The sequence below is a fragment of the Pituophis catenifer genome, unplaced genomic scaffold (assembly GCF_029215685.1).
Source record: "Pituophis catenifer annectens isolate HBS135680 unplaced genomic scaffold, rPitCat1.0.hap2 SCAF_9, whole genome shotgun sequence".
In the NCBI taxonomy this organism is placed as follows: Eukaryota; Metazoa; Chordata; class Lepidosauria; order Squamata; family Colubridae; genus Pituophis; species Pituophis catenifer.
The window spans coordinates 515104-537728 of NW_027256889.1; the positions used below are offsets into that span (position 1 = coordinate 515104).

The 22625-nt window shown below is 49.4% G+C and overlaps 2 protein-coding genes across 8 annotated transcripts; one reads left to right on the forward strand and one right to left on the reverse strand.

Moving 5' to 3' along the window:
- Positions 1-1956: 1956 nt before the first annotated feature.
- On the reverse strand, positions 1957-17779 carry CIPC (CLOCK interacting pacemaker). 6 transcript variants are annotated; one of them, XM_070950131.1, is made up of 5 exons: positions 17429-17779; positions 16511-16575; positions 5577-5789; positions 5075-5250; positions 1957-4895 (listed from the first exon to the last, which is right to left on the reverse strand). In XM_070950131.1, exons 1-5 carry the CDS (start codon positions 17557-17559, stop codon positions 4038-4040), a joined length of 1443 nt encoding a protein of 480 aa, XP_070806232.1. In that variant the 5' UTR covers positions 17560-17779; the 3' UTR covers positions 1957-4037. The 6 variants fall into 6 exon arrangements, with proteins under 6 accessions (XP_070806232.1, XP_070806233.1, XP_070806235.1 ...); XM_070950132.1 differs by lacking the exon at positions 17429-17779 and adding an exon at positions 17081-17360; XM_070950134.1 differs by lacking the exon at positions 17429-17779 and adding an exon at positions 7741-7828 and having other exon boundaries at positions 16511-17360.
- Positions 17780-17888: 109 nt separating this feature from the next.
- Positions 17889-22485, forward strand: ERCC1 (ERCC excision repair 1, endonuclease non-catalytic subunit). 2 transcript variants are annotated; one of them, XM_070950138.1, is made up of 9 exons: positions 17889-18285; positions 18969-19295; positions 19839-19942; positions 20533-20632; positions 20927-21003; positions 21226-21325; positions 21441-21512; positions 21869-21937; positions 22397-22485. In XM_070950138.1, exons 1-9 carry the CDS (start codon positions 18238-18240, stop codon positions 22448-22450), a joined length of 951 nt encoding a protein of 316 aa, XP_070806239.1. In that variant the 5' UTR covers positions 17889-18237; the 3' UTR covers positions 22451-22485. The 2 variants fall into 2 exon arrangements, with proteins under 2 accessions (XP_070806239.1, XP_070806240.1); XM_070950139.1 differs by lacking the exon at positions 21869-21937.
- The last annotated feature ends 140 nt before the right edge of the window (positions 22486-22625 follow it).

A 22625-nucleotide genomic window follows, 5' to 3' on the forward strand; every position in this document is an offset into this window, starting at 1 on the left:
AGCCCTACAATGCCGGCCAAAGGTGCTGACAGCTCCTCCCCCCACCCTTAGAGGAGGGAAGGAGCCCAGGGCAGAAGCCGCAGCCGAGCTGCCCCCCCAACCACGGCTGGCCTTTGGGGACCCCTTCTTGTGGGCCTTGCCCGGCTGTCCTAGGGCAATTAATAGGACGGCTAAGGAGCTCTTCCTGTGCCGCCCTTCGCAGCTCTGCGCTGGGGCTGAAGAAGGGAGCGCCACCCGGGACAGCGCTCGCCCACCGCCCCCGCCTCTTTTCCAAGGGTCGCTGCTGCGGGGGGGGGGAGGGAGGCCGGCCGGGCGCGGCTGGGCTGGGCACCTGTCCGGGGAAAGGGGTGAGCCGGGCTGCCTCGGACAGCGGCCCCGAGCGAAGGGCCGGGAATTGCGTTCCCCGCGATCCTCCGGCCCCGGGCTTGAAAGGAAGGCGGGCAGGGCAGTCCTTGTCCCCGAGTGACCCTGGGCAGAGCAGGTGGGAAGGAGGCCTTCCGTCCCCGATACGAGAACGGGAGGGGGGCTGTGAGGAGCGCCCTAGTCCAGAGGCAGTGTATCTCTGGGGGGGCAGCCCCTGGGCCTGCTGCCCCTCCAGCCCCCGCTGCTCGAGAGGAGGGGAGGACCCCCGGCAGAGCTTTGGAGCCCAACCACCGGCGGTCCCGCCAGGATCCTTCTTCGCTCTCCAGATTAGCCGAGGGGACGGGGGGGGGGGCAGCCTGACCCAAAACCAGTGGCGGATTAAGGCTCACTGGTGCCCTAAGCACTGACAAATCTTGGTGCCCCCCTCCTCTGTACATACTGTACAAACGAAGCCAATCTTCATTGGGGGTTTTTTCTTTAACTTTGTGGTGCCCCTTCGGGCCTGGGGCCCTAAACCCCACATGCTTAGTCTGTTTAATGGTTAATCCACCGCTGCCCAACCCCCCCCCCCCCAAGAGCCTTGGGGTTGTTAGTTAATCCTGGCTGGCGCCTTCCTTCCTTGGCAGGAAATCCCCAAAGTGCCTCCATTAGAAGAAGCCCTTTGGGATTGAATTGTATCTGGCAGGGGAAAAAGGCAAGAATAAAAATGAAGTTATTACAAAATGCTAAAATGAGGGGTGATTTTGGTTTACCTAACTTTCAACTTTATTATCAAGCAGCTAGTTTACTGTGGATTAAAGAATGGATACCATTAAAAAAATACTAGATTGTTAAATTTGGAGGGACATGATTTGTTGTTGGGATAGCATGCTTTTTTGTGGTATAAAGGAACTAAAATACAGGGGTATTTTAGAAGACATAAAATACCAGAAGCCTTATGGTTGAACTGGGAGAAGACAAAAAAAATCATTACTTGAAGATACCAGTCTGGGTATCTACAATTGAAGCATTTTCGTATCCAGTGGCGTTCAAAGGGAAACAAATTACAAGATATAAGGAATTATTGGACAAAAAGGGTGAACTTAAATCAAAGCAAGGTATGATCAAGGGTATAAGATGAATTGGTTTTCATACATACAAATACTTTCTAGATATCGAGAAGATCTTAAACAAGGTTTTTAAAATGTATTGACTAATTTTGACAAGATTTTCATGGGTTCTGATGACCATGTAATTAAAAAGCTATATGGTTATTTATTAGAGGTTAAATTGGAAGAAGAACAAGTTAAAGAATCAATGATAGCATGGGGGAAGAATTTTGGCTATGGTATTGATTTAGAGAAATGGCAAACATTGTGGTCACATAATTATAAAATGACAATGTCTACAGCATATAAGGAGAATTTGTATAAGATGTTCTACAGGTGGCATCTACCCCGTCAATAATAGCCAGAATGTTCCAGAATAAATCCGAGAAATGTTGGAAATGTGATCAGACCCAGGATCCTATTACCACGTGGTGGACATGCATAGAAGCAAGGAGATATTGGACTAAGATACACACGTGGTTGGAAAAAATGATAAAGAGACATATTGACTTTAAAACAGAGATATTTTTATTAGGGATCATACTGGAGACATATAATAAAGAACTGCAATATTTAATTGTGAATCTTTTGACAGCAGCCAGAATTGTATTTGCTAAAAACTGGAAAGGAGAAGAGTTACCTAGTGATGAAGAAATTATTAAGAAAATGATGGAATGTGCTGAAATGAGTAAATTGACATTTGAAATAAGAGAGCAGGAAGCTAGACAATACTATTTGATATGGGACTTATTTTACCAATGGATAGAGAATAAGAATTGGAAATAATTATGATATAAATGGATGTTGAAATTTTTGGAAATAAACTAGCATGTTTAGTGATAAATTGAAGAGAGGAGGAGCACAAAAAATGCCACCAACTGATACACTGCCTTTAATTGTATGGAATGATAATATTTTTATGCTGTTTTTGTTTTTGAAAAATAAAAAAGCGTGACTGCCTCAAGTTGTCTGTGTTGCGGCCACAGGCCAAAAGGCTTTTCTCCCACCATGCCTGCCTTTCTTCCTTCCCTTCCCCTTCCTCTGTCCCCCAGATGTGGGTCAGGGGCATAGAGACAGCCTCCTCCCCCCTCCCCACTGTGGCCAGAGCAGGTGAAGCAGCCAACTTCCAAAACCCAGAACAGACACCTGGGAGCAGCTCCCAGCTAAAGACTGTAAATACTTAAAACAACTTTTTTTGGCACTTTCCAAAGCTCTGCTCTGCTAGAATGGCAGATGAGGGCCCTGTCACATTTTTATACAATTTGACTTTTCCTTGTGTTAGTTCTCTGGAAACTTTTTAAAACACGGGTTTACTGTTGTTGGGCTACATTTTCTTCCCCCAGAAGCCTAAAATCCACATCTGGACAAGTACAGAAGGTCCCAGCCAACAGTCTTCCCGAAACAGGGATCCCCGCCTCCAGAATAACAGACTTGTTAGGGACTTCAGGGGTCTCCAACCTTGGCAACTTTAAGCCTGGTGGACTTCAACTCCCAGCTTTGCTGGCTGGGGAATTCTGGGAGTTGAAGTCCTCCAGACTTAAAGTTGCCAAGGTTGGAGATCCCTGTTCTAGTCCAACCCTCTGCTCAGGCAGGAAATCCTATAGCGTTTCAGAGAAATGGTTGTCCAATCTCTTCTTGAAAACCTGTAAATGTCAAAGGCTTTGATATAACCCCAGAAGCTGGTCAGAGGCAGTAAACAGTAATCCAGAGGTTCTTGGGGAGGGGGTGATCCAGAGACACAGAAGACATCTCAAGGGGGAGACGGGACACACTTCTACGCTTCTCTCTCTGCTCTTGCCCGTGGCTAGGCCCCCCCATGGCGGCCCCTGAACCTTCCCAACAGGCTGCCCCTACATCACATACCCTTCCTAAATGTGGTTCCCCAAGCCTTGTGCCACTCCGGCCTGGCCAAAGGGGTTTCTTAGCATCTCTGGCGAGGCTGAAGGGCTGATCCTGGCGTGCCCAAGACTTTGCTCACTCCAAGGTTGAAGTTTTGCTGCCCTGCAGTGGCTGCCCCAGCACCCGTTCACCCCACGGCACCCTCTTACCCACAGGGCAGTGGCAAAGGACAAAGGCTGAATCACATCCAGATTTTTACTTTCTTTTATTAATGCCTCTTCTGGTAACAGCAGGGCAGGCTTCGGGGGGAAGCTTACTTCTGAGCAGCCCCAATGTTCATCAGCAGAGAACCAGCTCTTTCAGGGCACAGTTGCCCCGATGAACAGACCAGTGCAGCTGCTAGCCGAGGGCCAGGGGAGTGATGTCCGGATTGCCACTTTGGGTGGGTCCCCCACTTCTGACTGCCCAAACTCTGGAGACAGCAGCTCATGGCTGACGCAAAGAATGCCCAACATGATGGGTGCTTCCCAAACGCCTTCCTCCCTCTCCATCTTTCTGGGCTCTGATCCTGTGCCTGCTAAACCCCATCCTGGGAGCTCAGGAGAAACCAGCCCACCCTGAGACCAGGAAAAGGAACGCCTTCGCCGGCAGGGCAAGGCCAGGCAGGGCCCGTTGGCAGCTGCCAGCTCCTTTGGTGAGAGAGATGGTGCCCCTTTGCTCAGGGCACAACGTGAGCTCAGGGGGCAGCTAAGGCAGAGCCACAGGCAAGGTGGTGTCTGGGCCAAGAGCCAGCCCAGAGCTGGACAGGAGCTCTCCAGGGCTGGGCAGGAGAGGGCTCGTGGGCTGAGCGGCTAAATTTGGCTGCTGCCCCAAGTGGGTTCGAGCACCGCCCCCCTTGCTGGATGGGCAGGGGGCTGCCGAGCAGCATATGGCGTCCTGGAGGCGAGCCCACACCCGGGAGTCGCTGCTCCGGATGGCCTCGCACAGCAGCTGGGCCTCTTCCCGCAGCTGGGCCAGCTCCCGCTGGGTTCTGCTGTTCTGCCGGAGCAGCTCCTTGGTCCGTAGCGTGATGCCCAGCAGCCCTGACCTGCGCAGGATCTCCACTGTGTTGTGCAGGCGGTGTTGTCTCGCCAGGCTGTGTCCCCCCGGCCTCCTGGCACCCTTGACAGCCATCCTGTCCCCAGCAGGGGATAACCCAGTGCAGGACAGGGTGGGCCGAGCGGGTGCCTCTGGGCACACAAGGGCAGAAGTCTGTGAGTTGGCAGGCGACTCTTCTGGCGGTTTCTCGCAGCTGTCCTTTGCGGTGGGGGCTTCTGGAGATGCCCAGGCCTCCCCCGCGTAGAATTGCTTGTGCCTGCTGGGCTCTGCCACTGGGCTGGGTGCTTCCTCGGCCTGCCAGCCCAGGTGAGCAGCAATTCTGGGGTAAGCGCTGAGGGTGGGGAAGTGGATCTCCTTGGCAGAGGGCTTCTGGCTGGGGAGCATGGGCTTCAGAGAGGCCATGGGCTCCTGGAGGAGGAGGAGGTGGGCTGCAGAGCTGTGAGCACCCTCCAGGGGGTGCTGGTTGCTCCAGGCCAGGAAGGGGGTCGTGGGGGACACTCCCAGGGTCTGTAAGAGAGCGAGAGGGACAGGGGCTCAGAAGGGAGGCTTCCCTGGGCCACCCAATGGCATCCGATTCCTAGGTGCCATAAACACCCACAGGCAGGCAGGCAGGTCAGTGGTGTGGCCAGGCTGGGTGATGGGGGGTGGGGAAGGGCCTGGCCCAGGTGGCCAGCCACACAGGCTACCTGTTCGAGGATCACATTCTTGATGAGGTAGAGAGGTGTGAGCCCACCAGGAAAGGTGCCACCCAGGAGCCTCTCCTTCGCTTTCTGCGACTTGGCCGGCCTTGGGGGCAAGGGTGGGCTGGCCGAGTCCTCGTTGTCCGTCTGCTCAATGGCACTCAGGCACTCCAAGCTGCCATCTGTGCAGAGAGAGGGGGGTGAAGCGAGTGAAGCCAACGAGGGGACAGGCTGGGTGGCTCCTGGCCACAGAGGCCCTTTGTGGCTGCCACTCCTGCAGCGCCGCCCACGCCAACTTGGGTGGTTTTGAGGAGCGAGTGCGCCAGGTTCACCCTCCATCATGCAGGTCACCCTTCCGCTCCCAGGGAGAAGACCACTGTCCTCCTCTTGCCCCCTTCACCTCCACCCAGAGCCCCCAGCCACTGATTCCGCACCACTGGGACAGAGACCCTGCCCCAGCAAGGGGGCTGTTATAGCATGCCCCCCGCCCCCGGGCAAGGGTCTATACCTGAAAATCCAGAGTCCTTTTCTCCTTCACTCACTGGGCAGCTGGGATTGGGGGGGGGGGCAATTATGGGTGGCCCTTTCCATCTTCTCAGGCTGCCCCACGTGGCCCCCCCACTTTGAACCTGGCCTGGCCAATGGGCTCCTCTTGTGATGTGCAAGGCAGGAAGGGGGGCTCGAGGGCTCATTGGAAGGAATGCCTGCACCTCACACAGTCCTGTAAGGAGGCAAAAATAGGGTGGTGAGAAAGACACAGAATAGTCAGGACCCAGATTGTGGGGGCAATAAGCTGACTTTGTATAAATATACAAAAGTATGAAGGCTATTGCTTAACGCATTGTAAGCCGCCCTGAGTCTCCGGAGAAGGGCGGCATATAAATTAAAGCAAAAAAAAAAAAAAAAAACCCACCCCACAAAGCAGAATTCCCCTCCCCCAAAATGGCAACCAGCAGCATCTGGAAGGCTCCAGTTCACCCTTTGCCCCTGCTGAACCTGAAGTGCCCCACCGGCTGGCACATCAAGCACCCTGCTAAGGGCTGGGCAGAGACAGGCTGTTCTGCCCCAGCTACGGACCCCAAAGAACGCAGCACACACAAAGTCTGTACGAACTTTAGTTTACTAAAATAAAATCTTTTTTTTTTCAATCAAAGGCTGTTAATTAACTTTCTTAACAGCCTGCAAGAATCCAAAGAATAAATAATCTTAATCTTACTATGGTTGGCAGAAAGCCCAGAAGCAATTTGCAGAGAACCAAGATCAAGGCACGAAGGAGAGTGAACGAAGTTGTTCCCTGCAAATTGCTTCAGTCGGCGTTCCTCCTTAAATAGGCTAAGGGAGTGGCCAATTAGCCCCAAGCCTTACTCGAGGAGACCTCCTCCTGAGGTGCCACTCCTGCCTTTCGGCAGCTCTGCGCACCCTTGCATCGAGAAGAGGCTCCTCCTCTTCATCTTCTTCATTTAAGGGAGCTTCTGGAGATTCTGAAGGCGCTGGCTGAATCCCTGCCTCTGGCACCACATCTTCTCCAGTCTCACTGTCCGACTCAAGTGCCAGCCGCACAGGCTGCGTATGGGCCACAACACAGGCATGCTAACAGGATCCCCCCCAATGCCCCCCAAGCAAGGACAGGTGGACAGTCACTGGATGAGGCAAGGAGCTGCAATCTGAAAGGGCACAGCAGAGCAACTTCAAGGGCACCCCTGGTCTCCAGGGATTGAGCGGGGGTGGGGGGAGGATATATTGGGGAAGTCCCTGTTAAATAAGGAGGGGCTGATCCCAGGAGCGCTACCCCTGCACCACACAGCAGAGGCCACCAGTTGGTGCCAGCAGGACCCATTCCCCTGGGAAACTGCCATCCAACTGCCATCCACCTTCCCCTGTGCACTGGGAGTGTGTGAGGGGGAGTCTTGGCAAGGAAGGGACCTTGCCTGCATCTGGTCGAGGGGTCTCTCGTTAAAAAGAGAAGCAGCAAACAACCCTGGGCCCCATGAAGCCAACCTGGGGAGGGGGCACCTGCATTGGTGTGCCCTTGTGAACCCACCCATGGCGCTTCTGCCATCCGTGCTCGGCCTGGCCTTGCTTCCCCAGGAATGGCAGAGCCTCTCTGGCTGTGGCCAGCAGCAGGTGCCCTCTTCTTTCCTCTGGGAGGGGGGAAAGTCCCACCCTGCCCTCCGCTAGGGAGGAGGGTTCCTGAGTGGGCGGGGCCTGGAGCACCGGGCAGCCCAGGGAGGTGGCTGATGACACAAGTGAGCCTGCCTGGTGGCTTCCTCTTCTCTCCAGGCCCACAGTGGATTGTGGGCAGCGTTAACTTGGAGGCTGTGCAGCCATGTGCACTTCTCTCTCTACCTCTGAGCAGACCCAGGCCCACCTTAAAGACAGCCAGGCAGGCTAAAAGTGGAGAGGGTCGAGGACCTCCAAGGGGCTGCAGAAAGTGGCAGCTTCATTGTCTCCCTCCAAGGCCAGAATGCCAGACACACACACATACCCCGCCCGAAGCGTCCTTGGCAATGGGAGAAGCTAATCTGGGCTACGCAAGTCATCCCTGCCCTTCGTTCTTGCAACCATCCAATCTAATGCACTCCTCTCCTCCCTCTCCCTGACCATCACCAACTCAAGAGATGGCACCTCTAGGAGAAGGGCAGGCTGGTGAACGCAGCTCAGCCTGAACATACCAGGCTCTCCATGCCAAGCTGCTGATCCAGTTCTACAGAGGAATGACTGAGTCTGTCATCTGCACTGCCATAACTGTCTGGTTTGGCTCTGCAACCCAACAAGACAGACACCGACTTCAGAGGGTAATTAGAACTGCAGAAAAAACAACTGTTACCCATCTGCTTTCCATGGAGGACCTGTAGACTGCACGAGTCATAAAGAAGGTTGTGGGGGACTTCCGGTTTGCGAGCTTCGGCGACGGCGGTGATTTTCTAAAGACCGCCAGCCCCGCCGCCTGTAGAGCCGCCCCGCGAACGAGGAGCGGCTCGAAAACTCCGAAATCTTGAAGATTGCAGGAGCAGAGACAGCAGGGTACAGGTTGAGCCCCTGTAACCCCCCCAGGGAATCGCTTCTGGGGGTGAAAACAGGAGCGGCTCCCTTCCAACCTGCGGAGACTCCGGGCGGCGTGGGACGATTCTGCCTTCAGCAGAACAAGCCGATAGCAGCAAACTTTTAAAGTGAGAGGAACTAATTCTAACAAATAGCGGAAATATCAACTTGAATCCAGAAACCTGCAAATTGCAAGTATTAGTGCTTTATTGACTTTTTAAATCAAAGAGAAAGTGAGCGAGTGAAAGTGATTTGAAAAAATATGGCGTCCAGCACTTGAGTTAACGAGCTAGTGAAAGTGGATTTGCAAAGCCTCTCTGCTTTGCTACAAAGTTGAAAAGTTGCTACAAAGTTGTTCTACCTAAAGGAAAAAATTTTTCTTGCTAAAATTTGACTTTGCTTTACTTCAGTTTTACTTGATTAAATCTGGGGGACTTTTTTAGAAGCTTCTGTGGAAGAGGGAAAGGAAAAAGAACTTCCCTCTTTAGAAAAACTAGCTTACGTGGCACGATGGCTTCAAAGAAGCAGGAAGGGAAGGCATCAGGGGGGGGATCCCCCACACACAAACATCAAACGCAAATTCCCCCTGCTCAACAGCTACAAACTCAGAAAAAAGAACTTGATGTGGGAGATTTAAAAGAATTTATTTCTAAAACTTTGGATGAAAAATTTCAAGAATCTCAACAGGAAATAGATCATAAACTTCAAAAATCACATGAGGAATTTTTGCAGGAAATTAATGAAGTTAAAGATATGGTGAAACAGAATCAAAATATGGTGACCAAAAAAATATCAGAAGTGGCGTCTGGCCTGGCAAATTTTATTGGGAAAGTTGATTTTAAAGTTGAAGAACTCAAATTAGAAGTTAATGTTAGGATGAAAGATAATGACTATAAAATTGAAGAAGCTGACAATAAAATGCAGAGAATTGAAGATGAGATTGTCATGATACAATTCCGGGCGATGGAATTTGCCATACGGCTTCGGGGAATTCGAGAGGAGGAGAGACAGGACTTGAGACAAGTTTGCTCTGAAGCCCTGGCTAAGATTTTACAAGTTAACCCTGATATGGTATTTCATAAAATAGATAAAATTTACAGAGTGAACTCTTGGGTGGCCAGACAAAGACAACTGCCTAGAGATGTGGTCATATACTTTACTGAGAGAGAAATTAGAAATGAAATCCTCCAAAAATCTTTTCACACCTCTGTACAAGTGGGGGGCTCACGACTTGTAATTTTTAAAGAATTACCTCCTAAAATGCTGAAAGCTAGAAAAGAATTTGGTTTTCTTGTTAAGGAATTGAAAGATTTACAGATACCCTTCCGGTGGGATGCACCAGCTGGGATAATTTTTAGATATAAGGGAGAAGGATATCGATTGAATACCGTGGAGAAGGCACAACATTTTTATAGTACTATTCTTAAGGAAAGAACACCATCTCCACGTACATCTACAGTTTTGGAGATTAAGGAGAGTGAAGAGAGGCAATTGGAAGAACAGTCTAAGCAGGAATTAGAAAATGTGCAAGGTGCAGAAGGAGGTTTTCTGAGTGAGCCCTTGCTGGATTCTTCTCCAATTTTGGATTTGATTCAGTTGACTGAAGTTAAAGATCAACGTATAACTAGAGCTCAATCCAAGCTACTTAAACAAAAGCAACAACAACAACAGGAAAGACAAGACAAGAAGGCAGCTAAGAGTACCCCACAAGAGAGTGGAGCTATGGGAGGAGCAAGATCGAAGCTCTTGGATGAACTTCAAATATTTTGCTCTGCGCTCCAGAAACAGGCTGATGACCCTTAAGTGTTTATCTTGGAATGTTAATGGGTTGAATTCAGCACAGAAAAGGAAGAAACTATTTACATATTTGAAACAATTCAATAATGATATAATATGTTTACAAGAAACGCATATTACAACTCAAGATCAGAAATATTTGATAAATTCAAAATTAGGAGTACATTATATATCTTCAACCTCGCAGAAAAAGAATGGTGTGGTTATTTATGTAAATAAAAAATTAACAGCAAAAGTTATAGAAGTAGATCAAGATGGTAGGTTTGTAGCAATTGAATTGCTTACAGCAAATGGTCAAATTCTTTTGATTGGAATTTATGCTCCCAACCAACAACAGGATTATTTTTACAAGATGTTACATACTAAAATATTGCAATGGGACTATAGATCTATTTTATTTATGGGAGATTGGAATGGAGTAATTGATTCTAAATTAGACAAAAAGAGCTTGGCAAAGTCTAGAATTAGACTACCGCAGACCTTTTTTGATATGAAAGAAGATATGGAACTAAAAGATGTTTGGAGAATACATAATCCAAATGAATTGGATTACACTTTCTTTTCCGATAGACATAGATCCTTTTCTAGGATTGATTTTATCCTGTTGTCAAATGATCTACTTGTTAAGACAAAAAGAACAAAGATTTTTCCAAGAACTTTGACTGACCATAGCCCTGTATGGGTAGAAATTGAGATGGATAAGGTTGAGAGACGTTCTTGGAGATTAAATGAGAACTTGTTTAGATATGAAAAAAATACAATAGAACTTAAAAAGCATTTGAAAGAATTTTTTGAAATAAATTTGAATAAAGGTACCCCAATTGAAATTGTTTGGGACGCAAGTAAAGCTTATATGAGAGGGGTACTTATCTACATGAATTCTAAACATAGACTGTTCCGACAAAAGAAAAGATCTGAGTTGGAAATGGAAATAAAGAATAAAGAACAGTTACTTATTAAAAACCCAACAGATGAAAGAATACGAAGTGCTATAAAACTTTTGAAAGACCAATTTCAAATGCTTATGGCGGAACAAGTTGCAACAAGTTTACAATACGCGAAGCATAATACATTTTGCAATGCTAATAAACCGGGCAGATGGTTGGCTTACACACTGAGGAAAAAACAAAGTATACGGACTATTGATAGTATTGACATTGGAGGGAAAGAAATTTTTCAACAAAAATTAATTAAAGAAGCTTTTGTGGATTATTATACTAAATTATATGCCAAAGAAGAGGTGCAGAATGGACTTATAGAAAAATATTTAAAGGATAAGAGAGTTACAAAAATTACTGATCAACAAAAGGAAAGAATGAATTATCCTATAACAGAGGAGGAGATAATAGCAGCAATTAAGCAGCTAAAAACAGCCAAAGCTCCTGGCACGGATGGTTTGACTGCAGTGTATTACAAAACTTTACAAGCTGAAATGGTGGGACAACTTAGAGATTTATTTTGCAATATTCAACAAGGGGGTAAAATACCCCCATCTTGGACAACTGCTTATATATCTTTGATACCAAAGGAACAAGTTGGTCCTAAAAAACCAGAGAACTACAGACCAATATCTCTTTTGAACACAGATTATAAAATTTATGCGAAGGTATTAGCCAACAGGTTGATGCCAGTAATCCAAAAAGTGATTCATGAGGACCAAGCGGGATTTATTGAGGGCAGATACATGAAGGACAATGTAAGGCAAGTAATAGACTTATTGGAATATCTTGATAAGAATAAACAGATTTCTGCAGTGCTGGTTTTTTTGGATGCGGAGAAGGCCTTTGATAGAGTGGATTGGAACTTTCTACTAAAGACTTTAAAAAAGATGGGCTTTGGGGACCAATTTATACAGGCGATTTCAGCAATTTATCAAGAGCAAAAAGCACAGATTATTATTAATGGAAGTTTGACGACAGAGTTTAAAATTGAAAAAGGAACAAGACAGGGATGTCCGTTGTCCCCCCTTTTATTTATTTTAACATTGGAAGTCTTGCTAAATACAATACGGGACTCAAAAATTTTGAAAGGTATAGTGATAAGGCAAGAGGATTATAGAATAAAGGCATTTGCAGATGATCTGGTTGTTACCCTATCACAACCAATGGAATCAACAATCCTGATGAACGACATTATACAAGACTATGGTAGAGTTTCAGGTTTTAAACTGAACTCAAAAAAGACTAAAATGATAGTTAAGAATATGACACAAGATCGTAAACATGAGCTTGAAAGGAGGGCAGGTTTTGAAATTGTACCTAAGGTAAAATATCTTGGAATTCAGGTTGCAGAATCAAATATGAAATTGTTTCAAAATAATTATGAGGTGTTGTGGCGAGAGGTTCAGAAAGACATGGAGACTTGGAAAAAGCTGCAACTGTCTTTACTTGGAAGAATAGCAGCAGTTAAGATGAATATTTTGCCAAGATTTCTGTTTTTGTTTCAAATGATTCCGGTGCTTAAAAGTGATAAACAACTGAAAGTCTGGCAGTCTGGTGTGAATAAGTTTGTCTGGAACGAGAAAAAGCCGAGAGTGAAATTGAAAATTATGCAAGATGTTCCAGAAAGAGGAGGCCTTAAACTCCCAAACCTACAGTTATATTATGATGCAGCAGCTTTAACTTTAACAAGTGATTGGTTTGGAAATAAAAAGGCTGGAATATTGAATGCAGAAAGTTTTGATCTTGAATTTGGATGGCATGCTTACTTATTTTATGATGATAAAGTTGATAAAGTATTTAAAAGTCATATACTCAGAGATTCTTTGATGAGAGTTTGGAAGAAGCACCGACTCAAATGGGATTATAAAATACCGCTATGGCTGGATCTTGGTCATACCTTGTGGAATACAAATATAATGTCACTCGGGGGGTTTTTATACAAAGAGGTTCTTTTTACAGATGCGGGCAGATGGCAGCTGAAGACATTGCAGACACTGTTGGACGAAGGGATTAATTTAACCTGGTTACAATATAATCAATTACAAATGAGATGGAAAGAGGACCAAAAAACTGGTATTATACTGCATGAGGAAGAATTAGTTAGACATATAAGAGAGAAAGGTCCAATGCATATTAAAAGGCTTTATAATGTTTTGTTAGAAAGGGACTCAGAAACTGAATTAGTTAAAGATTGTATGATTAAGTGGGCACAAAATTTTGAAGAACCAGTGATGTTGGAAACATGGGAAAAAATTTGGGTTCAGAATGTTAAGTTCACACAGTCGCAGAATTTGAGGGAAAATTTTTATAAAATGTTTTATAGATGGCATTTGGATCCTAAAAAGTTGTCATGTATGTACCCTAATGTTCAGCCAAAATGTTGGAGATGCGAATGTTTGGATGCTACGTATTATCATGTATGGTGGACCTGTAGGAAAGTTAAGGCTTTTTGGATAAAAATTTGGTGGGTCATGCAGAATGTTTTGAAGAAAAAAATTCAATTTTCTCCACAATTGTTTTTATTGGGTATAGTTAAGGGTTTTACACGGGGTGAAATAAAACTAATATTGTATATGATAACAGCAGCAAGATTGTTGATAGGTAAATATTGGAAGAATGAAGCTTTGCCTACTATTGAGGAATGGACTTTGAAGATGGCCAGTTTTGCAGAGATGGCGAAGATTTCAGCGTATTTAAAAGATTGTTCACAAGAGACTTATGAATGGGAATGGAAAAGGTGGATAGAATATGTTCAGAACAAATACCAAACTAGAAAGTATCAAATAGCTTTTATTTGAAAATAATGTATTAGAAATATTTTAATGTAAAGAGACAAAGAGGAAAAATTATATAGGGGGAGGGATGGGTTCAGGTTTATATATTAGTGTTATTAGTTATGAGTATGTAATAGGGAAGTCTGGGGGGGGAGGGTTAGGGAGGGTTAGGGAGGATGGGAAGTTTGGGGAGGGAGGTGGGGGGGTGAAAAAAGGGGTGAAAATGTAATTGTAAAACTTTTGCAATTAAAAAAAAAAAAAAAAAAGAAGGTTGTGAAAATATCTACAGACCCCTCACATCCTGGACATAAACTGTTTCAACTCCTACCCTCAAAATGATGCTATGGAGCACTGCACACCAGAACAACTAGACACAAGGACAGTTTTTTCCCGAATCTAAACAAATAATTCCCTCAACACTGTCACTAAGACTGCATTACTATTACTATTAATCTTTTCATCGTTCCCATCACCCATCTCCTTCCACTTATGACTGCATGACTATAACTTTGTTGCTTGTATCCTTATGATTTATATTGATTTGTTTCCTAGTATGATTTGATTGCTTATTTGTTCCCTATGACTATCATTAAATGTTGTACGTTATGATTCTTTTTTATTTTTTATTTTTATTTCTCATAAACACATTTACATGTACAGTCATTTTCATCATTTTTCATTCAACTTTTCTTTTAACTTTCATTTTTAATTTTTACTTTTTCGGGACTGCTCTTTTACCCTTTACCTTTACTCCAATCTTTCTTCTTCTCCTCCCTTTCTCTTCCTTCCTCTCTCTTCTCCTACTTCCTTCGTTCTTTCTCTCCTTCTCTTCCCCACTTCTAACCTTCTCTACTCCTCTTTCCCCGCTTTTCTTCCTTTCCCTTTCTTCTTTCTGTTCTCTCCTCTCCTCTCTTCTCCCTTCCTCTCTCTCTACTCCTTCCCGTCTCTCCTGTTGTTTCCCTTTTCAGTTCAATCTAAAGTGGTATTAAAGTGTACTTTTAAAGTGATATTTTTCTTTTTTGTGTTATTTTTTGTTGTATGTATATGTTTGATTTTTAATGTGTTTTTAATGTGTTTAAAATAAAAAACTTTTTAAAAATTAAAAAATAAAGTGTACCTTGATTCTTGATGAATGTATCTTTTATGTATACTGAGAATATATGCACCAAAGACAAATTCCTTGTGTGTCCATTCACACTTGGCCAATAAAGAATTCTATTCTATTCTATTCTATTCTATTCTATTCTATTCTATTCTATTCTATTCTATTCTATTCTATTCTATTCTCAGAAGGCATCTCTGCAGGCATCATTCAGCCCTCCCTAAACGGTGCCCCCCCCCCGGACTGATGGGTTTTTTAAACAGATTAAGAGAGTTGGAAGGGACCTTATAAGTCATCTAGTCCAGGAGACCCTACACCATTTCTGACAAATGGCAGCCAATCTTTTCTTGTGTGGTGCAGAGGCCTTGAAACATCTGTGCAGCGCCCAAGCCCCATCCTGCCCCAAACGCTGAGATGTGGCCCACTTTGTTTAAAGCATGCCAAGGGGCAAGTCCCCTGTCTGCTCAGCCTTTCAGGAATGTCCCCTTGTTTTCTCCTGCTCTGGATGTGGTCCCACCCTGTTCAGCCCAGTCTCCAGGGGGCTCAGCTATCCCCCAACACTGTCAACTCTCCGGTCCCGCCCCCACCCCATTCAGCTTGCTAGCCATGTGTCTGCTTAGCACAGGGCCTTTCGGGGTGGGTGGGGGGTGCAAGGAGAGGAAGGGCCCCGAGCAGAGGCTGCACCGCCTTTCCTAGGTCAAGCCAGATTATGTAACAGCACAGAGTGTTCCCAGCATTGCAAGATCCAGGCTTCCCTGCATGCCTTGGAAGTGGGTGGTGTGAGATTATGTGGGGGAGGGAGGTGCTGAAAGGGAGAGTCTGGTTTCTGCTCCAGGAGAGTGGCCAAAGGAGGAGGGAGGGGCCACTGGCTGGATCACATGCTGCTCCTCGCATCCAGCCCACCCAGCGAAGCACAGCTCAGCTCCAAGCAATGAAATGCAGCGGAGGGGACTGAAAAAATCCCCCTACACAAACACACATACATACGCTCACACACACAAGCACTAGAGTTGTTGGGGACCACCCAGAAGAGGGATTTCTAGCTCCAGCAGCTGATCTCTGGGTGAAGAGAGCCTGGAAGAGAGGCCGGTGCCTCCCGGTGCCTTGGGCAGCCCTTTCCTTCCTGGGCCCACTCATCATCCCCACCACTCTCTGAAGCCCAGAAAGCAGATCCCCATTTGCAGCTGCCTTGCCGCATTCCTAGCAGCCAGACATTGGGTTGGGAATTCTGGCCCCGTTCGAGGGAACCCCCGTTTGCCGCGTATCCAGGCCAGAGACTCTCTCATCAAGGCCTTCAAGAAACGATCACTAGCACTCCAGTCACCCCCCTTTCAGGCCTGAGTGAAAGGGACCCCCATCCGGCACAGCTTAGGAAGGGCACCCCACAAGCTAAGGGCACCTGGCCTCTTTCAGTAGCACCTTAGTTTGCCCTGCAAATCCCAGCTGTCCATCACAGCCTTGTGAAACAAGCTGCTGTAACTCCAACCGAAGGAGAGCAAGTTGGAGAAAAGAGATCTGGGCGATTAGTCTGCAGCCCCTGACTGAAGCGACCCCCCCTCCCCCACCAGCCGATTCCTCCTCCACAAGTGCTGGACTAAATTACCATCAACTATGGATCACAAAGGAGCCAGAAAATCAAAGCTGACTTCTGCTACCAGCTTAAGGACAGGGAGGAAACGGGGGGGGGGCGCAATAGCTGCAGACAGATCAGGGGCCCTTAGCTGGCTTCGGGGGTCAGCCCATCCCCCTCCCCTGGGTTAACCTGCCCATCCACCAGCAGCCTCACCTGAATGGGGCAGAGCCCCTCTCTCTCCTCCTCCTCTGTCCTCGGCCATCCTTCTTCCACCATAACTGAGGAAAGGGAGGGGCATTGGCAAATGAAAGGGAAGCCCCCACCCTCTCATGCACAGGCCCAGAGACTTCTGAACACAGCAGGGGTCAGAAGGGCGGAGCAGAGGCACGGTTGCTACATCAAAGGAGCGAGCTTCCCTTTTCCTTTTCCCCCCTTTCCAAGGATCAAAATGTTTGGTCACCAATTTGGTTACAGAAACGATGTGAGGCTTTGGGAAAAGCGCAGAGAAGAGCACTTTAATTCTTGGTGATTAAAGGCCTGGAGACAGACACCTGGGAAGAAGCGTTGCAGGATTTGGGTCTGGCCAGGCTAGAGAAAAGAAGGCAGGGCCGGGGGGCGGGCACGATAGCAGGTTTGCCGTATTTGAGGGGCTGCCCCAAAGAGGAGGGGGCTCAACTCATCCTCCAAAGCGCCCGAAGGCAGCACAGGAAACCATGGACCGAGGAGAGGAGCAACCTGGAATCCAGGAGAAACGTCCCAACCCGCGGCCTCCTCTTCGCTCACCTCCCCCAGGAGGCCACGAGGCCCCGCCCGACAGCGGGACCCCCACGGGGCCTTTCCGCTTCACCTGCTCAGCCAGGGGGCAAAGCCAAGAGCCGAAATGCCGCCCACGCCGCCCCGGGCTGTCCCCGGGCTCCCTCCGCCTCCATCCCGCGAGCGGCCCCGCTGCGAGAAGCCTCCGGGGCGGAAACCCGACCGGCCACCACGCCGGAGGCGCAGCCAGAAGGGCGGGGGAGGCTGCCCCGCCCCCGCGAGGGCCCCTTGGAAAGCGGCGACGGGGCTGAGCCGGCCGCTCGGAGGACGCGGGAGGGCCGTGGGGGGAGGGGATTCTAGTCCTCGTGGAGGGCCTACCTGCTCGTTTGGCGGAGCGAGCGGCGCGCGGCCACACCCTCCGCTTGATCGGCAGCCGCAGCGACTAACAGGCTACCCTCCTGTCCCGCAGGGGGCGGAGCCAAGGGCGCCTCACTTCCCATTGGCCACATCACGGGCCTCTGGCTCCGCCTCCCGAGGCCGCTCCAGGCCAGGCGGCGGAGGGAGGGAGGGAGAGCGACCTTCGCGCGGCGGAACCGCCCCTTGAAGGTCAGTTCGCGATTCTTGTGAGCCGCCAGAGCTGCCGCCCCTCCCAGCGGAAGAACTAGCGAGGCCCCGGGGCGAAGGGGCAGTCTCAGAAGTTCCGGAGCCGCTTCCCTCTCGCGGCGCAGGCGCCTTTCTGTCCCGCCGGCGGAGGACGATAGAGCTCGGGTCGACAGAGCGCCGCGGCGGAAACGAGGCGCTCCGGGCCCGCCTCTCAGGGACCGGACCTAGTTGCCTCCCCACAGCGTCTGAGGTGGCGCGCATGCGCCAGACAGGCAAGCCTGTGATTGGTCCCGCAGCTGGACGCGGGACGGCGTCGCCTCCGCAAAAGCAACCGGTAGGCGGAAATCCCACAGGTGAAGTTCGCTCGGCCTGCCTGAACCCAGGCCTCTGCCCCACCGGTGCAGCTCCGGCGGCGCGGTTGTCATCCGGCCGGTGCAGCGGCTGCGAGATGGGCGGCAGGTAAAATACACGGGAATCTGCCCGCCTCGCCGCTCCTGCTGCGCCCGATCCTGTTCCTCGCAGGCCCCGCCCGGAGGAGGCGGCTGGGAGCGCCCGCTGGCCGTCCGCGCTGAGCCCGGCCCGCCATGGAGGCCAGGAGGTTCGCCCTGCAGGCGCCGCAGGAGGAAGAAGAGGTGAGCGCCTCCCTCCCGCCCGCCTTCCCCCCCTCTGGGCCACCCAGCTTCCCCTCCGCCACAGGCTCAAATCCCCCACCAGGAGGAGAGTTTTTATCCTCAAGCGTAAATGCATTTGCCTGCACTGAATGGCAGCTTCGCCAGTTGAAACTCAGGAGCTCTTTTTGCCAGAAACGGGGGAACCACAGCCGTGTTCACAATTCAAACGGAACTGGGCGGATTCCTTTTCTGGGGGAAAAACCAGAGAGAGTTTCCGAGATCACTTCACGAGATCAGTTAAGCCTTCTGCAACTTCTTTCTTGGGCCCATTCGAGGCTAATCCCATGCTTGCCTCCTGCCCTCCCCTCTGCCAGCCCCTCTCCTCCCATTTCGCTGAGTGATCTGTGAATCTCTTTGCAGATTCCTTTCCCTTGGCTCCGGGAGATTTGATTTAGATTTAGATTTTGATTTTATTTAATTTGTATACCGCCCTTCTCCAACAGGACTCAGGGCGGTGAACAGCCATGGTAAAACATAACACATAGAATTTAAAAGCAATTTAAAAAACATTAAATACTTGTGGCTATCCATTTAAAACAATTTGGGTCCTTAGCTTCTATCCAGAGAGTCCCTCTGAGGGGCCACCATCTCTCCTTTCAGCATCTGAGACGGATTCTCCCCCCCCCCTTTTCCCTCATTCCCAGGTGAAGCCTCTCTTCAAAGCCGCTTCGGCAGCCAGAGCTGCAACGGTCCTTGCAGCCTCAGCTGCGCCCAGGGGGGCATCCTACGCAGACTACATTGTTGGGCGAGCCATGGCCACCTCTTCCTCCTCCGCTGCTGCTCAGGTGAAATCCACTTCAGCTGCTCCCACTGCATCGGCCAGGAGCATATCAGAAGAAACCCCTTTGCAGAACCAGGACAAGGGTACTGTGCCCCCCAAAAGCACAGCAGAAGACAAAGGCTCCCCCTTGAACCCCACCGCCCCCAAAGTGGGGGCCAAGCACAATGCTATTATCGTCAGTCCCCGGCAGGTGAGACAAAGCAGGCACACCAGCAGGGAACATTCCTGTTCAGCCCCCCCATTTTGACAGCCTGGCTATTGCGAGGACAGAAGGCAAGTGTGGTCAGTGCTCAGGGATAGCTGTCCAGGAAGGTGGCAGCGACTGGGCGTGGCTACTCTTCAGACCACTTAGATTAGGGGGTCTAAGCAAAGCTGGCTGAGGGACTCTGGGAGTTGGAAGTCCACAATTCTTAAAGTTGCCAAGTTTGGAGACCCCTGACTTAGATCACCTTGGGAACTGTTCAGATGTGTGGACTTAAATCTCCCAGCATTCCCCAAACACCATAGGCACTGCTGAGGCCTTTCTATCAAACTGGCACCAGCTCCCATCCCTCCCTGTTCCTTCAGCAGAAGGCATGGCTTTTCTCCACATTCTTCAGGAGTTTCCAGGTACTGCTGATGCTTTTGGGAGTTTCTCATCTTGCTTCATAGCAGTGGGCTGCCTGCCTTCTTCTGTGACCACAGGCAGGTGGGAATTCCTCTGCGGTGACTGAGGACTCTCTTCTGCCCTCAGAGGGGTAACCCCATTCTGAAGTTTGTCCGCAACGTGCCTTGGGAATTCGGCGAAGTTGTCCCAGATTACCTGTTGGGCCAGAGCTCATGTGCCCTTTTCTTGAGGTAAGGAGAGGAAGCCCAGGTTCCCTTCCGCCACAAGCTATTCAGGTAGTGGCTTTGGGCTCAATTCCCCTGCCAGGGAGAGTGTTTTTATAATTAACTGTAAATGTACTTGCATCTATAGTAATATCAGTTTTAAATACAAGCTTTGCCAGTTGAAACACAAGTGCTTTTTGCCAGAAACAGGGAACCCATGTCTGTTCATAGTTCAAAAGGAATTAGGCTTTTTCCTTTTTTTTTTTTTGGGGGGGGGGGAGAGATCACAGGGTACCACACAGGAAACCATCTGACATTAGGTCATGCAAATTCTTCTTCCAGTCCAAAATGCTGTTTCCCCCTTGCTAGAAGCAGAATGTTCTCCATTCTTTTCTTTGGAGCATGTTTCTAAACTTCCTACGATAAGAGTTGGTGAAATGAATAGCCTGAAAGGCACCAGCCGATTTTAGCCACATGGAGCTAGAGATTTAGGATGCCTATTGCAGAATCCAGTGCAGATCAGAATCGGGCCCCCTTTTTCAATCATTATTGCAACGTTATTGAGGTTTGGTAAAACCTTTGAAAAAGAAACTCCATTCTGACCTTTATCTTTGTAGCCTCAGGTACCACAACCTGAATCCAAATTACATCCACGAGCGGCTGCGTAACTTGGGGAAGACGTACCAGCTGCAGGTGCTCCTGCTTCAGGTTGACGTGGTGAGATGCAGCCCCCCCTCCTCCCCCCTCAGAATCCACCCCCTTCCTGCCTCAGGCAGCTGATTCTACGGATTTCCTTGGCCCCACGTTCCTTTCCCAGCCCAGTATCCACTAACAAAATCAGGCCCACAACGCTTCCGTTCATTTTCTGGGGCTGCTGAGACTTTGGCAGCTGCCGGGAGGCCTGCAGGGCTGGCCCTCTTGCAGCGGGAAGACGCTGGAGCGCAGGACCCCTTTCTGCCTTCCATGGCTGGCTGGCTACCTTAGCCGCAGTTCCTCTCTCCGCTCTTTCAGAAAGACCCCCACCAGACAGTCAAGGAGCTGGCCAAGATCTGCATCCTTGCTGACTGCACCCTCATCTTGGCTTGGAGGTGAGACCCCAGCGCTGGGCGGGTGGCAGAGACCTGGCTAGAGAAGACCCCCTACAAGGGGGAGGCACCGGAAAGCAAGTTCCTCCTTAAGGCAAATGCCCCTGCTCACATGGACAGTCTGTGCCTAGATTTTCCCCGAGACAGACAGGAATAACCTCATGAGCACAGAGGCAGCTCTCCCAAGCTTCCTGCAATGGCTCTCTGATGCTGTCCCACCCTTAGTCCAGAAGAAGCTGGACGCTACTTGGAGACGTACAAGGCCTACGAGCAGAAGCCGGCCGACCTGCTGAAGGAGAAAGTGGAGCAGGACTATTTGTCGCGGGTACGACCGCTTTCCTTTGGCTGGGGAGGGAGGAGGGCAGAGGCATCCCAGCCACCAGTTGCCTTGCGCAGCAGCTAAATGTGCCTGGTGCTGCAGCTGCTTTGTTCTCCCCCAGGTGAGCGACTGTCTGACCAGCGTGAAATCCGTGAACAAAACAGACACCCTGAGCCTGCTGTCCACGTTCAGAGTGAGCAAGCCAGTTCTCTGTGCTGGGGGTGGGCAGGGAGAACGTGGTGCTTTGAGAGCAGCACTTCCCAGCAGTGTACAAGCCGGAAGGGGTGGTCTGTGACACACCCGCCCACCAAGGTTGTTGGACTCCACCTCCCATCAGCCCTAACCAATGCAGCAAAAGTGGGAGGAATGGGACTTTGAGCGATTTTTGCGGAACTACCTTTTATCCTTTGCCGTCAAGCCTCCTTCCCCTTGACTCCCAGGTGGGTGTTGGCATCTGTGCATTCGCTTCCTTCTGAGCTTATGGCAGGTCTGACGCCCGCAAATGCCCTGGGGATCGTCCCACTGAGTCCCTCTGCTGTTACCTTGCAGTCACTAGCCAACATTGTCCGGGCGTCCAAGGAGGACCTCTCCCTGTGCCCTGGGGTTGGACCTCAAAAGGTGAGTGGAAACTGTTGCCCCAAGCCCTCAAACAATCGGCTGGCACAGTGGAAGCCTCCCCACCTCCCTTTCTAAGGAAAGCCGAGTCAGCGCCTGTGCAAGGGGCATCCCTCGCTTGCTGCCCTTAACCTCATGGCAACTGGTCTGTGGAGCCAGGACTTTCTCCCAAGAAGGGAGACCAGCTGGCACCGGGGGGGGGGGGGGGAGCGGCCATTTCAGTTTGGGAAGCGAAACACAGTGGTAACCCAGCCGCAATATTGCTGGACGTCCTGCACTTTGAGTCCCAACACATCTGGGGGAGGCCTGACAGGAAGTTTGCTGCATCTGAAAAGGCTTTCAGTGGGGAACAGCTGGAGTTTCATAAAGGGGAAAAGAGGCTTTTAAAGTTTGGACTCCCCAAAGCACCTAGACCCCTCCCAAACAGACTTGCCTTCACTTGCACCTCTTCTTTCTTTCCAGGCCAAGAGGCTCTTTGACATCCTTCATGAGCCGTTTCTGAAGGTGCCCAAGTGAGGAAGGGGCTCAAGAGCAGAAGGCGATGAGCCCAGGACAATTCACAATCTTCTCAGAAACTTCTTCCCTCAAAACTCCCAGAAGACCAACGAAAGCAACAAAACTCCCTCTCTGAGGAGAAAAGAAGCTATTTTGCTATGTGAACATTGCTTAACAAAACAGACAATAAAACACT